The following is a 15134-nucleotide window of genomic DNA, read 5'->3' as shown; positions in this document are numbered from 1 at the left end:
AAATAGCAAGGTGACCAGTAAAACTACAGCAGACGACTACTCTTGGCTAATTAAAAAAAAAAACATACTTTAAGATGCTTCTTCAGGTTGGAGGTGGAGTAATTTGGACGCTGAAAGGAGGTTGGTTGCTGGCAAGCAGAGGTTGCACTGCACAGTTATATTTCGTTCTCCTCTTTCTTTAATGTGAAATGCTGTTTGACTTTCCAAGATAGAAACGCATTTCTGCCCTGGCTCTGTTGTGCCGGTTCCGGCTCCATCTCTATATCAGTGATCACACAAATGGCTCATTTTTTCGTTTTCATATTGGGGCTTCTGGGAAATGCATGGAGTTGCTTTAATTTATTTAGAGAGTGAATAAACTCGTGAAACAGAGAAGTATCGTCATTACATGTAATCCATTGATTTCAACAATGTAGCGAACTGTATTCTAAATACCAACTATTTAAATTGTAACTGTAACGGAATACAGTTAGCCTACTCATAATTTGTATTCTGAATACGTAACGACGGTACATGTATTCCGTTACTCCCCAACACTGTGTGTGTGTTTTAGCAGGGGAGTGGAGCTTTTTTTTAATTTCATATCAATCCGGTGCCCACCCATCGTGGTACCCAGGACAGGGATGATGCGTAAAGGAATGTCGCATCTCTGGGCGTCCAGCGCGCGCACAACAGATGGAGCCTCGGGCTCCTGCTGTTGAGTGTAGGGTTAATACCGACTGAAGGGGGCGTGGCTTAGATCAATGATGACCGCCTCACTGTAGTCAACTGTATATATATAAAAAAAAAAAGACATCAAAAATCACTGTCCTGACAGGTCCGAAAGCAAATACCTCTGCTGCCCACGCTGGACAACTCCAGCTTCTTTGAGGAAAAGACTGAACGTGCGCAGCAGCTTCACACTTCCACCGGAGGAAATGAGTTGGCGACGCGCTGATCTGAAGGAGGTGCGACCTGAAATGACTGTTTGATCGTCCCTCTGCCTGCCTCGCCTCCACCACTAAACCCGGGAAGGTTTCCGTGCAGGAGCGGATGAAACAACCAGTTGAGAGGGTCGATGGATAAAAGGTGAACGGAGGGGATACACCAGCTGGATTCGTCGGTGAAGTAAACTCATGCAGGAGATCACAGCCTGGCTGCTTCATCAGGATTGCTACTGCCTTACGTAACGTTAACTGAGCTTTGTGGAGGTACTGGCAGCAGGAAACTGCTGGTGCCGAGCTGTTTAATCACAGCGAGGAAACGCAGGTAGGTCACATTACACGGTTAATGGACATACATCCTATATTTCTGGATTTTAATTCGTTTGAAATGAGGTCAACGTAAAATACTTATATTCCTTCTTGATTTGACTACTGTTCTCTCAGCGTTTGTCCGACAATATCGGGGGACGCGTTAGACAAGAAGTTTTGATATGATTACAAAAGCCCTTTCCCAGTCATATTAGAGATTAATTCCTCCATCGGCGCATCATTTGCGCATGCGCTCTGAATGCCTCCAGATTACCACAAATAATGGACAGGCATGGTGATTATTGCGGTAGGCCATGCAGTTTACAGCCACAATAAACACGGGATTGCTTCAGTTTCTTTACTAAGCTGTAGCTGTTGCACAATACACGTTAGTGCAGCTGCAGTTAGTTGACTCAATTGATGACGCATTAACACAGGCGTGTAGCCTACATGGCATAGTTGGCAGTGGCAGCACAAAGTCATTTTTTACTTTAAATTTCAAGGTTTCCAAGCTGTTTGTTATTAGAGAAAGGGCGCCCCTTAGAGAATACAGACGTATTTGCAGCTTTAAGACTTTTTTTTTTTTTTTTTTTTTTTTTCCCTCCTCCATTGGGTCTGGTTGAATTCTTTGTTTCCCCCCCCATGTAGGTGAACAGAGAGGAGTACAGTCACAAGTTTGTCCATCCACTCTCCATTCACTCAGCATGATTGGTGAAGGCGCTGTCTCTCATCGCCAGTGAGTACGTCGAGATGAATGAGGGCCACAGGCAGGGAGGAGGGGCTATCACTGTGGAGGCCGATGTCATCCTCCACGCCGTGAACCCTGAACTTGTCACGCCTTCTGACAAAGATGGAAATTTATGTCCAGGGTACATCCAAGGATTCCTGCAGGACGACCAGGATTTCAGCCCTCCTGCAGTGTTTGAGAAGGAATACCTGCTGGATGGAAGACTGATGGAGAATAACCACATCGACCATCAGAAAGATAACGGCTCGTACATCTCAACAGCTGATCAGTTTCACCTCTCCAATGATAAAGGAGCTCCGCAACAAAATTGTGCAAGCAGTGAAATCCACAATGGCGCCAGAGCTAAAGTGTCTTACAGTGGAGATTCCTCCGTATGCTTGCCAAGCCAAGCCAAACAGGAAACTGATTGGTCAGTCTTAAAATCAAACCTCGAGTGCAGCGACCGCAGCCAGGAAGCTGGAAATGCACAGTCTCAAAAAGAGCCTGATTTAGTCATCGAAGTCGGCGGGCAGAAGATCAACGCTCACAAGTCTGTCCTGGCAGAGAAGAGTGACTACTTCAAAGCACGGCTGTCACGAGACATCCTCAAAGTGAAGGGAGTGAGTTACAAGACTTTGTCTACATTAATAGACTATGTTTACACTTCTCAGATGAATGTTTGCAAGGGCAATGTTGTAGATGTCATCACAGGGGCTAAAATCCTCCAGATCCCCTGTGCCGTCCAGGCGGCCATGGACTGCATGTCTGAACAAATCAGTGCAGAGAACTGCTACGAGATCCTGACCATCGCCAAGAAGCAGCGACTTAGTGAACTGAAGGAGACTGCCTACGGATTCATGAGCGACAACTTCCTGCAGATCCTCAAAGACCCCTCTGTGTACGGGCGCCTGAATGGATCTGAGCGGGATCTGATCCTGAAGAAGAGAATGGAGGGAAGGAAGACTCTGATGGTGGCAGAGATAAACGATGTGTTTGATCGTGTCGGGAGCCGGCCGCCGAGCCGCTGCGGCAGCCGACCACAGAGCCCATTGTCGGTTGGGTCTTTGGAGGAGAATCATATGATTTATTACTTTAACGAAACAGCAAATGACTGGAGACCTTTAACTGCGATGCCTGAGGACATAAACACTAAAGGGTGTGGGATCTGCACCATGTTTAACTACCTGTTTGTGGCAGGGGGGATAAAGGGCTACGGGGACAAGGGCAAGGTTTCAGACAAGGTCTTCTGTTACAACCCCATAACCAACCGCTGGACTGAGGTCAGACCTCTGACCCAAGCTCGTGCCCAACTAAAGCTTGTGTCTATGGATGGCTACTTGTACGCCATCGGAGGGGAATGTTTGTTTACAGTGGAAAAATATGACCCCCGCATGGACCGCTGGACCACCGTGGCCCCCTTGCCCAAGGGAGCCTTCGCAGTGGCCCACGAAGCCACAACCTGCAGCGGAGAACTTTACGTTTCAGGGGGTTCTCTCTTCTACCGCCTTCTTAAGTACGACACCAAGAGAGACGAGTGGCAGGAGTGCCCCTTCAACAACAGCAGAAAGAAGTCCAGCGACATGGTGGCTTTCAAAAGCTTCATTTACCGCTTTGATGTCAACCGAGAGCACGGGATCACCGTGTTTAAGTACAACAGCATAGTGAAAATGTGGCACGATTGCGCATCGCAGAGGCTTGGAAGTCATTTACCCTTCAGGTGTGCCGTGATCGGGAACTGCATCTACTGTGTGAACAAAAGCCAGACTCTTCAGTTTGTAGTGGAGGAGGAGAACGCCTACTTTGTTGAGGAGACACTGAGGGCGCCTCTGGAGGCAAAAGGCGTTCTTTTTCCTTTTGTTCTCACTTTGCCTGAAAAGCCTGAAAAAGTTACATAGTGTGGATGTGTGTGTGCGTGTGCATGTGCGTGTGTGTGTGTACGTGTGTGTGTGGTCCAGAATAACACTATAAATGTGTCATAATGAAACTGGAATAAGCAGAAGACCTTATATACACTCTTCAATGTCAGCTTTCTATCTCAGTGTGTCATTGCCTGCTTGCAATGGAATGTGTGTATTTGCATGGCAATTTATTGTGTCTGCAGGGTAAAGCCTTAAAAGGAACAGGTTTTTTTAGAGTGGAATGAATGCAACAATATTTGTATGTGACCGTAGATAATGACATAACGACAGTGACTGTAGGTTATTTTGTGTATTTCCTGTGTTCAGTTTGGTTTGGTGCACTTTTGTAGTTAGAATAGATATTATGAACATATTAACTAGTTGACTGATAACAAAAACAAGTGTTTTGTTGAAAGTTGTATAAAAAAAAAAAAGAATGGAAGCAGTCGTAGTGCGCCTTAAGAATGATGCAACACAGGTTCTATGCAAACGAGACAGAATATACAGTTGGGTCAGCTCTAAGGCTATTTAATAGTTATACTATAATGGGAATCTGACTGGGAAGGAATACAGTATTCTTCAAACTATGGCTGCAACTAATGATTATTTTCATTATTTTTGTGATTATTCGATTGTTTGGTCAACAAAATGACAGATAATAATGAAAACGTAGTGTTATAATTCCGCACACCCCAAGAAGATGTCTTGTTTTATCAAACTAACAGTCCAAAACCAAAAGATGTTTGGTTTACTGTTATATATTATAAAGAAAATCCACACATTTGAGAAATTGGAAACGGCAATGTTTGTGCCATGTTTACCTGAAAAATTATGAATCGATTATCAAAGTAGTAGTAGATTATTTTCTGTCGCTCAGGTAATTGATTAATCAATGAATCGTTGCAGCTGTAAGTCGAACGCTGATCTTCACTGGCTTTTAATTAAACCCGTGAGGTCAAATTGTATTCTGTGAAAGAGCAACTGTATCAGTCTCAAGCCACACAAATATTCCCTTTTGTAAAACATCTAAACAGCATGGTGTACCATAACGTAATTCACGGGACCTTTTTAGTCAAAGCAAATTCTGCTCAGCTCAGTATTTTCAAGGGAAAAATACAATCTTGCCAGAAATATAAAATAAGAGGCTTCAGATTTTTTGAAAATGAATTGGAATTTGAACTGATTTGAACTTTGAGTTTAAAAGTACATAAATATTTATTTTTTGGATTTAGAATATGTTATTTTGCATACTCACGGGTATCACAGTTCCTACATTTAGCACATTTGCCAAAGATAAATAACAATTCAGTCAGGCTAAAATAAAACTATCAAAACTGACAAAGACTTGCTTCTTTTGAGGATTAAGTTCCTTATTAAAAGTGTTCCACTGACAGTCGAGTTAAAAAACTAAAGCAATAGTTGTTTTTGTAGAGGAGGGGCATCATGTTTGCTGCTAACAGGCACTTTCTGGGAAGTTAAGGGAAAGCGAGCCATTCAAAATGCACAAAGATGCATCTCTTATCTTTCTTTTCCTGTTTGTGTTTAGGGAAACACCAACAGATCCATGTTCAAGTGCTAGCAGGTTTCTTCCCAGGTCAAATCAGATACTACAGTACTGCAGCATGGTTAGGTCATGGCCCTCACTGTGTCCACAAACAAGATATCCTGCTGTCATGACACTAAGAAACCATGCTCCTCTTGCATCAGTGCACATTAATACAAGTTTTACTCTAAATGTCCTTTTAGACATTTCACAGTATTTGTTTGCTGCTGCAACAACAGTGGGAGTTTTGTATGAAAGCTAATGCTGATATATTCTTGGAACAAATGGCTTTTGACAACATTTGTAGAAATGTCTCCAGGCAGTCAATGTGACGAGAACAAAAATGGATGTGGTTTTGATATTTTGCTGGCTGGCATTTGTATTTTTATGAATTTTTGTATGGATTTGGTAGTTTTGGATTTGCTGCTTTGATGGACAGTAAAGTAATGCAATGTTAGGCCGTGGCTTCCTGTACAAGGCATATGGAGTGGGGGAACAAATTAGCTGTTGGATAATGTATATCAGTCAGAACTAAGTGCTTCAAATAAAATATTTTGTGTCTGAAAATGATCTGGTTTTCTGAATATGTCTTTAGCATGGTGGGGAATGTGTTATACCTGAAACAGAGCTGCCATCTAGTGGATACCAGCTGTCTGTCTGTCTTTTCCTTACTAATACATATACAGTAATTGTCGTAATACTCAAGGGAATTTCCATGACAGTAGGTCATGTAAGTCAATGTAAACATAATTATGACAAATCCAGCTTTTGATAATTATATTATTTCATCCCAGCTATGTGTGTATTTAGAAGATGACAGGGCTCTTAATTACAAGCCAACCACGTGCATCTTCAATAGTTTAAGAGTCGAGTACTTAATATGTGACAAAATAAAATGCTGATGGAAGCCCATTTCCACCACCTTCATTTTTTATTTTCATCACTAAGTGTTTTTTTCACATCATTGTGACCTATTATCTTATATTATGTTTTTATATATCATCACTAAGAGTGATTGTGTCTAATAATATATTAGTTTATATACTATCTCATAGTTACGAGAATACAGACAGCATCTCACAATTACAACTTAGTATCATAATTATAAGAATCTTTCTCACACTTCCTCATAATAATGACATTATCTCACAGTGAGAGATCGATATTATGATATAATAATTCATAATTACGAGAAGCTTTCTCACGACTCAAACAATTCTCATAATTATGACAAAAAGTTTAAATAAAATAAATGTATGCCTTATAAGTCAGTTGGATTTGTTTATTTAGCTATAGCTCCCAATATGCATTGTGCAAATAATTCTCCCATCCTGCCATTTAAGAGTTTATTAGAGGGCGGTAATTCAAGTTGTTAGGGTAACAAGTTGTCTAGATAGCATGTGAACACCAATTTTAGGGCTGAGAAGTCACAAGTTACAGTAAAACACAACATGATCACAACATCAATAAAGAATGCAATAGAACATCATAACAGACAAAAGTAAAATTAGCTGTATGATAGTTGCATTGACTAATTGTATTATGAATTCACAAAGACGGAAACAGGCAGACATGTTGCATGTTGTTATCCCAAAACTGTAGATGCTTTTAGTTGTGACTAGAATGAGACATACAGTGACTTTTTCTATCCCCTGCATCCAAGGAAGGGGTTAAGTGAGACAACTGTATTTTGAAGCCATACATTGTAACTTTTGCTAAACAGCGGCCACAGGTGGCAATTACAGGATAATGGGACATAACATATTCCTTCATTTTCCAAGATTCCCATAGGGTGAGTTGCTTTAAAGACATCATCATCAGGTGACCTGACTGATAGCAGGGATGGGAAAACAAACAGAAATAACAAACGTGTCTCCATGGTGAGTTAACCCTCCGAGGTCTAAGGGCATTTTTACATTCTCCTGTTAAGGGTATTTGCATATAACCTGATCCCTGTGTGTTTCATATCAAAATGTTCAGAACAAACTCAGCTTTCTGTACATTGATGCCCAAATTTGTTCCAGAGCAATGTATAGCTAGTATGAGATAATTTGGCCCCATCGGATATATTTCTCAAATCTCTTGTGAAAATACACTCAATTGTTTGATGCTTGAAATGGGTTTACAAAAGTAACGTAATATATGAATAAAATAGTAAATACATGTCCAAAATTAAATCTGTTGTCAAAGTGTTGTCAAACATCGCTTGATCTCGCTGGTGTGTCTTTTATCCTCAGAGGGTTAACTTCTGGTTTTACTTTTGTGTGAAAAACATTTGTGACATGATAAAACATAGTACAGTAGCACAGTACTGACTCATTAATCTCCATTATACAGCAGTATCTGTCTAGTGTTTGCTAACAGGTCAACCAAAACCCTAAAGTAAATTGAACTGAGGAAGGGTGACTTTTATTTTTCATTAATTCAATTTTTTATTTGTAAAAATGACTGTGTGGTCTCTTTTTTCAAAGGTTACATAGTTGTGCTTTAAGTCAAGTTTTTGAGATTTGTTATACTTGTAATACTATACACAAAATATTTAATTTACATACATAGCAACCATTGTTTGAAATAAGTCAAGTTGACCCATTTTCCTGTCTATGAAATTGAACTCTCCAATATAGATTTTGTCTCTCATTCACCAGCCCACATCACAACTGAGGCCAATATTGCTCATATTCTATATCAATAAAATGTCCCTCAGAATCTAAAGTATGGTGTGATCCAGTTTGAACCCAGAACATTAAGAGTAAATGGACACTATTGCAGTCAAGGCAATCACCTAATGTGAAGTAACTGTTGTTTTCATGTAACAGAGACTATTTGTTTAATGCAGTAAATAGACAGATATTTGTATTGAAAGCAGAGGTGCAGAGGCATGTAGCAGACATTTTACTGAACAATGATGAAAAAATTGAAGGTTGGAAGTAGGTTTTTATAAACATTACATACAGTGCAATGCCTACTAGTTATGTAGTAGTACATGACAGTATGGGGAGACTGCTCTGCTAGAGGGCCAAATGCATGTTAAAAATGGTGTTGTATTTTCAATACTCTAAAAGTAGAAAATAAAATAAAAACATTTTTCAACACAGAACGTCAAAACATAATTTCACACCTGGCTTCATGCAGTGGTGATTAAAAAAAATGTATTTTTTTATTTTTTAAGTATTTTTGGCTAGAAAAGCTTCAAAAATCTGACCTTGTCATGCCTCAACAGCAATGCCATCACAGGAGAAGTCCACGATCTCAGTGACCTGAACATGAAAAACAATGCATAATTTCATTGAGAAATGATGGTGAGTATTTTGTGAATACCTTTGCATATTTTTACACAGTCAATGAGCCAACACAGCAGAGAGATATTTTTCTTCATTTAAAATTTTGTTCATGGTGCTTAGCATATAAAAATTGCTCCATGGCTTTCTAGAAACAGTGTACTGGTTAAGGTAATCCACAGACCTCATTGTGAAAAGTTTTTATTAAAAGTTATTAAGCAGATTTGAGCAGTAAGATATGATTCATTTAGTTACTAAGCGAATGCAACATCACCACAATACAGCCTAGAAATGACCATACATGTAATATTTGCTTCACAAAAGGACTGCTTATTCCAGAGGTGTTGTATTGAATTGGTTTATATTGAACAGTTGTGGCTTCTATTGTGTCCCCTTCCTGTATTTCTCACTATGTTCACCCTTTCAACACTGGAGGGCAGTATGAGCATGATGTAAAAAACGGACATGTCACAGCTGCACCCTTTTCCAACCATGCTCGTACTTGAGTACACTGTACTGCCATACACCAGACATGTATGAGCCATATCTGGCTCACATGCAGTTTGAGTTGTGGCCAGACTGGGTTATGCTGCTTATGGGTCAAATGATGGTTACAACACTTGACCTCATAAAACTGTATGGTTTAGTTCTCCTAAGCTAGTTTACCAAAAGCCAGTTTACCAAACAATATAGCTATGATTAGGTGTTCTATTGTTAGCTATTATATTTGTTTATTAAATTGATTACATTTTGATTTTACATAAGACGATTTTAGTTTGAAGTGGGAAATCCAATGTGTATTGTTGTAATATATGAAAAAATAATCTACTATCTTTATTTGTTTTGCTGAACCATTTTTGAATAATTAAGTTATTTCATTAAAAGTATAATGTGGATTGCTTTCAGGGCGTTTTTATTATGATTGTCAGCTGTGGAGTCTGTACATTAAACAATAATGTGTTTTTCTCAGGTTTAAATTAAAAATGATTTTAATAGTGTTGTTCACCTGTTTTAATATTTTAAATAACTTAAAATGCAGAAGATCTAGATTAAAAGAAGAAAGAAAATATGTTACAAGAAAACACCAAAGTACCCTCAGCCTGTTGCCATGGAGCTAGGATGATTGACACCCCTAGGCTCTGCCCCTGACGTTTGAACCATAGACTGTATATAAGAATGGACCAACAGATCCCGTCGCTCTGGACGGAGACCAGTGAAGGCCGTTAGAAGCACTTTTCCGGTGAGCGCTGAGCGTTACTGCGCAGCCTCCAACTGAGAGAGACGACGTAAATGTGACGTGAGCAACGTGTCTGAAAGTTGTAAGTCTTCTGGTAGCTGTGCCAAGAGAAATCTCAATCATTCCCAATCTTGCAGAGACGGAGAGTGTGTAGGTATATGTAAGGAGATAACATAGGCACAGGCTAATTATTGCTAACTAAAATGCTAGTTAACATCAGTAATTACATTTAAACAGCTAATGTGAGACGAAACTGCCTGCACGCTTCTCCTGTACTATACGGTAATTCCTCTACTATGCGACAGTAAGTCGCGTGGTTATGACACAATTGTTAGCCTATTTTTACAAAAACGTCTGCTACGGAGCCATAACGTGAGGTATAAGGTAATGGAGCTTTTTATACATTGCCGTGTTTCTTTAGAAATAAACAATGGACAAATAGAGTCTTTAAACGCTTCAGATGTAAAGTTATTCGCTGTCAAAGTGACGTCAAAATGAATGGCAGTCAATGGGATGCTAACGGGGGTGATCGCTTTGTAGCATTAAAATGGCGCCATAGGAGGTTCGCGGTCCGAGGAGAAGCTTACCCCCTTGAGGTTTGAACCGGTGCATCGGAAGTGCATCCCGTGACGTCTGCTTCGGGGAGCTAGCTAACTATCTAGCAAACTTTTTACCAGTTTCCAACCCACGTAGCTTATATATTTGACTGTTTTTTTTTAAACGGAGAAAGAAAACATCAGAAACCATAACTTACATTAATGCCAGGCACACAATTTTTGTGACTGTTGATACAACAAATTTCAACCACTGCCCTGCCTAACATCAAAGATATATGGCCTAACGTTACTTGGAAAGTCCAGATGCTAATGGAATTAGCATTAGCTTGGTGTAATGTTAACTAACGTTAGCTTGCCTGGCCAACTCCATTCTCTACTGACTACCTTGAGATGCGGCTGAAAGTTCCGAAAAAGATAGTAAGCTTTGAGTTGAGATTATTTTGTCAGATGTAGAAAATATTAGGCTAAGTGAGCTAAGACATGCTAACTGCAGTGCTGTCTGGTAAAAGCCCGATACAAGGTTAACGTTAGCTTGGTGTTCAACAAGCATACATGTGGAAATTGTATAAAAACAACTGATAGAGGATGGTACCCAACGTTAGCAGTAAAGATGTAGCTAGCTAGTCACCACAGTTTAGCATCGTTACAAGAGAACAAAATGCTACTTTCGGAGCTAAGTTAAGAGAGGGAAATGTGCATTTATTTGGCGGTTAGGTTTGGTTTCAAAATGCTAACTTTAGGTTAGCTAGCTAATGTTATACGAACTGAGGTGAGAAGTTGGTCTAAAACGGTATGTTTTTTTTTCTCTGTTTTTTTGCAGTGTTATCAGTTTAACATTAGGTGAAGAGCCGAATGCTCTAATTGCAGTTTGGCTGAACCGGCTGCAACATGTTGGATGTGGTGGGAGCATAGTTGCACTTCACTCACTGTGACTTTTGGTTGAATTAATTGTCATCCTGTAACTAATTCTCACCTAACCCTAACCTTACTGCTGCATAAAACTGTCACCTTGGAACTCCTCATTTAGGCCAGAGACTCTTTAATTGGTCATTATGACTTACCATTTAAGTGTTTCACATCTTTTCTTACACTGTCTACCGTTTGTCTTGCTTTCAAAATCCCACAGGAGGTGTGAAGTTGGAGCTATGATGATCTGGTCTCCAACTTGAAACATGAAACATGACTCATTCTTTGAGAACCTCCTGGAGGTGACAGGAATGGGGTGATGTGATAATCCAGTATGGCCAGCAAAGCAAGGGTATGCATTTCGTACATTCGTACTTCATCCACCAAGATGGGGCCTTCTTTGGAATAAGCAACTAGCCCCGTGCTACAGTCTTCTTTAGTTCTCTTATGGAATACTAATTATGTTTGCATAATTGCTTTTAGTCATTTAAATGGGGTGCTTGTTAAATCTTTTCCCCCTGTTTTCACCTACAGCTAAATTTAGCTAACAAGGTCTGAATCTGAACTGCTTTGTTCAAAAAACGAGGCATTAGTGCTTTAGACTTCAGAGTGCAGTGTCAATTGATCTTACATCTTGAAAGAATGAAGATACGATTTGAAATGTTTTTTCAAATTTTGAATGTTTTTGTGCTCTGCTGCTGAACAGCTTTGAGCAGCCTCTTTTTGTGTAATGGCAAAGAGATGTAAAAAAGAAGTGACATTTTGTTTTAATTTCCAATTTCCATGATCTGTGATTATGCTCTTAAAACGTTAAAGGCTAGAAATTAGAATTACCAGAAAAAAGGAATGGCCTGGGGAGAAGCATCATGTAATATGCTTTTCCGTATCCACCCCGCATTCTCTCATTTTTGCCATTTGAATATACACAGAATTATTTACACCTTCAAGGCAACTCGACTGAACTGCACATCAGTCAATTAGTAAATCAGAAATTTTCTGTGATTCCAGTTTAGCGTAGAGTCCTTGGCTCCCTCTGGTCCCCCCCTTTTAGTCTCCCATCCTGACAGTGACAAATTACACCTCTGCTTGGCGAGATTGAAAATTAAAAGCATTTAAAGTTGCTCATGCATTTATGCTAATGAGAAATCCAGATATGATTTGCATGCGAAAGAGGCTAGTCTGAGAACTCATCATTGCCCCCACCACCTCCAATCTTTCCAGCATTTCTTTAGGCTCTGTTTTTTTTCTTAATATGTGAGCGAAGAAAAAAATGTAGTGTGTAAACAGTCTCAAAATGTGACATTTTATATGGGTGCGTTTCATTACATACAATGAATTGTATTATTGACTCTAAGAGGGTCTTTGTACAGTATTTATGATGCAACCTTCCATTGGTACCCCCATCGCCACTCAAGCAAATTGGGTCATTGTGTCTGGCGTTGTCACATCACACCACAGGAGGAAACACTACCAACATGACATTGTGCAGTTACTGCTCATGCTGTCTCCTGTCGATTTGGATAGGGACTGTTAAATACAGGATGTTCTTACTTGTATAACATTGGCAAGGCTACATTTAAATTCTAAACATTTTTCTGTGGGCATAAGCTTCTAAAGTCTAATATTAAAATGTTTGGTCAGCCGATAAAGGCTTTGTTTTGTGATAAACATGTGCAGAACGCTTTGGAGCCGGAGGATTAAAACTCAGGGCTGATTTGTTTTTCCCAGTAAGCTCCATCCACGTCTTCTTCTCAAAATATCAAAGCACACACTTCCTTGAATTTGTTTGTTTCACAGTTACTAAATCATTGTACCCTTGGAAACAAGATGCATTAATGAAGGTGGAAAATTAAATGGGACTTTAATTTGTTTCAGTGTTCATAGCTGAGGTGAAATGGATTAGCTTTGATTGAGGTGTGAGATGAAGAAGGAAAGCGCTGACATGACACTTGTATTTGTCATCATGTCATTTCAAGGAGGATGCTGCACCAATTATAAATACGGGTACACAGCAATTAAAAGTGGTAGTATTCATTAATAATTTTTATATTCATTTTTTCAGTGGCCTATGAAATGATTGCCACTACACAGAGGCTTTCCAATTATGCTGCTTAATTAGAAATGCCAATATTAAGAAATAATTAAACTTGGGAATACATTAAGGTTGTCAGGAACACTTAAAAAGTTACAACCATCACTCAAATGATGTTTTCTCTAATATGTTTTGCAATGATTTATACAAGAAATGAAACTTTGATCAATGTGTGAGGCAAACCAAACTGGATAGTTAGTAAGTTACGTGATGCTTTTTTTTCACAGGCACTGTTCTCAGAAGCAGCATCCATGTAGATAATGCAATCTTATCAAAGAAAAAAGTCAGAAGTGGCATCCTTACTTTTAACACCTGTCCCCTTTTTTTTTTTAGAGCAGTTCCTGGCCGATAGCCTCTGCAAACTGTACCTGCTAAAGGTCACCAAAGAGATGGAGGTAGGAGCCACAGGTACATAAATTATCTTTTTTTTTTTTTTTTTTTTAAATACATTTAACGTTAGGCACCAGTAAAATGTGTCACTTCACCTGAAATCTTAAGAATGAGAATGAAGATACAACATTTGGAAATCAACACAATATTTAATTTACCCAATCTCAATTTAAAAGATGTAGATGTTTAAATTGAGAAGAATTGGAAGATGTTTTGTGCTTGTTTAAATGGCATGGTAAGAACAGAACAATTACAGTGTTGATACACACCTGTTAAAAGTCACCTGCAGTTAGTCAGTTAAATCATAACCAAGTCATTTTTTTTTCTCCAATGACACAGTTTCAGTTGCACATTTAATATGTATACAGTACATTTATGTGTGTATGTTAATCGAGTTTATTGACTAATCCACAAAGAATTGTCTGTTATTTAATGAGATAGCTTTACATGTACTGTATATTTCTTTTAAATATGTGTGCTTGAGTTTGTGCTGCCTTTTCAAACTAAATGAATAGAAACAATCTTCATTGAAATGAAATCTCCCTTTCTCTTTAAATAATACATTTTGAATCAGTATCATGGACTTGCACCATACATTTAAATTATTAGTTCATCAGTATTAGGGTTGGGTACCAAACTCGGTACCTTTTTAGTAACAGACCGAATTACGTCGGTACTATCGAGGACCGATTCACTTTAAATTAAACGGTGCCAAATTTAAGGTACCCACGAGCGCGAGCATATCTGTCCTCTACATGTTGACGAGAGCGTAGCTCCGACACACACACACACACACACACACACACACACACACACACACACACACACACACACACACACACGCAGAGCTGTGGAGCGGACGGAGCGAAACAACGTCAACCTTGTTTAAGTCACAGTGAGTCACGGCACTGCCGGTAAAGCAGCTGCAAGTGTGGTTACACTTTTCAAAACTCCACGCAGACAGCGTATATACTGTAACGGCGAGGCGAAAGCTGTCACGGTATGGTTAACCTTAGACTTTCTCTGTGACAGGCAGTCACCACTGTGTTCACTATACCCTATTGACTGACTGACTGACAGGCTGAGGTTGTAGAGCAAGGCAACTTTATTTCTATAGCACATTTTAGCAGCAAGGCATTCAAAACGCTTTACATAATTTTTTTTTTAGAGCAGTTTAAAAAGAGATAGAAACTAAAAACTAGAATAAGATACAAATACAAGAATAAAAGATGCAGTATGAGAAATGAATAATGATTAGATAGTTTGTAGGGAGG

General features: G+C 39.3%; 1 protein-coding gene across 1 annotated transcript; it reads left to right on the top strand.

Annotated features, from left to right (window-relative positions):
• The first annotated feature begins 726 nt into the window (after nt 1-726).
• LOC116035714 (kelch repeat and BTB domain-containing protein 11) lies at nt 727-5968 on the top strand. Its single transcript, XM_031278997.2, has 2 exons — nt 727-1248; nt 1881-5968. Exon 2 carries the CDS (start codon nt 1983-1985, stop codon nt 3852-3854), a length of 1872 nt encoding a protein of 623 aa, XP_031134857.1. The 5' UTR covers nt 727-1248; nt 1881-1982; the 3' UTR covers nt 3855-5968.
• The last annotated feature ends 9166 nt before the right edge of the window (nt 5969-15134 follow it).

Source organism: Sander lucioperca, chromosome 18 (assembly GCF_008315115.2).
Source record: "Sander lucioperca isolate FBNREF2018 chromosome 18, SLUC_FBN_1.2, whole genome shotgun sequence".
NCBI lineage: Eukaryota > Metazoa > Chordata > Actinopteri > Perciformes > Percidae > Sander > Sander lucioperca.
Note: the sequence above shows the minus strand (reverse complement) of the source record. Positions and strands in the feature narration are given on the sequence as shown.

Excerpts from the sequence above, each read along its gene's own strand:
- LOC116035714 (XM_031278997.2), top strand. The coding sequence starts at position 1,983 with ATGAATGAGGGCCACAGGCAGGGAGGAGGGGCTATCACTGTGGAGGCC.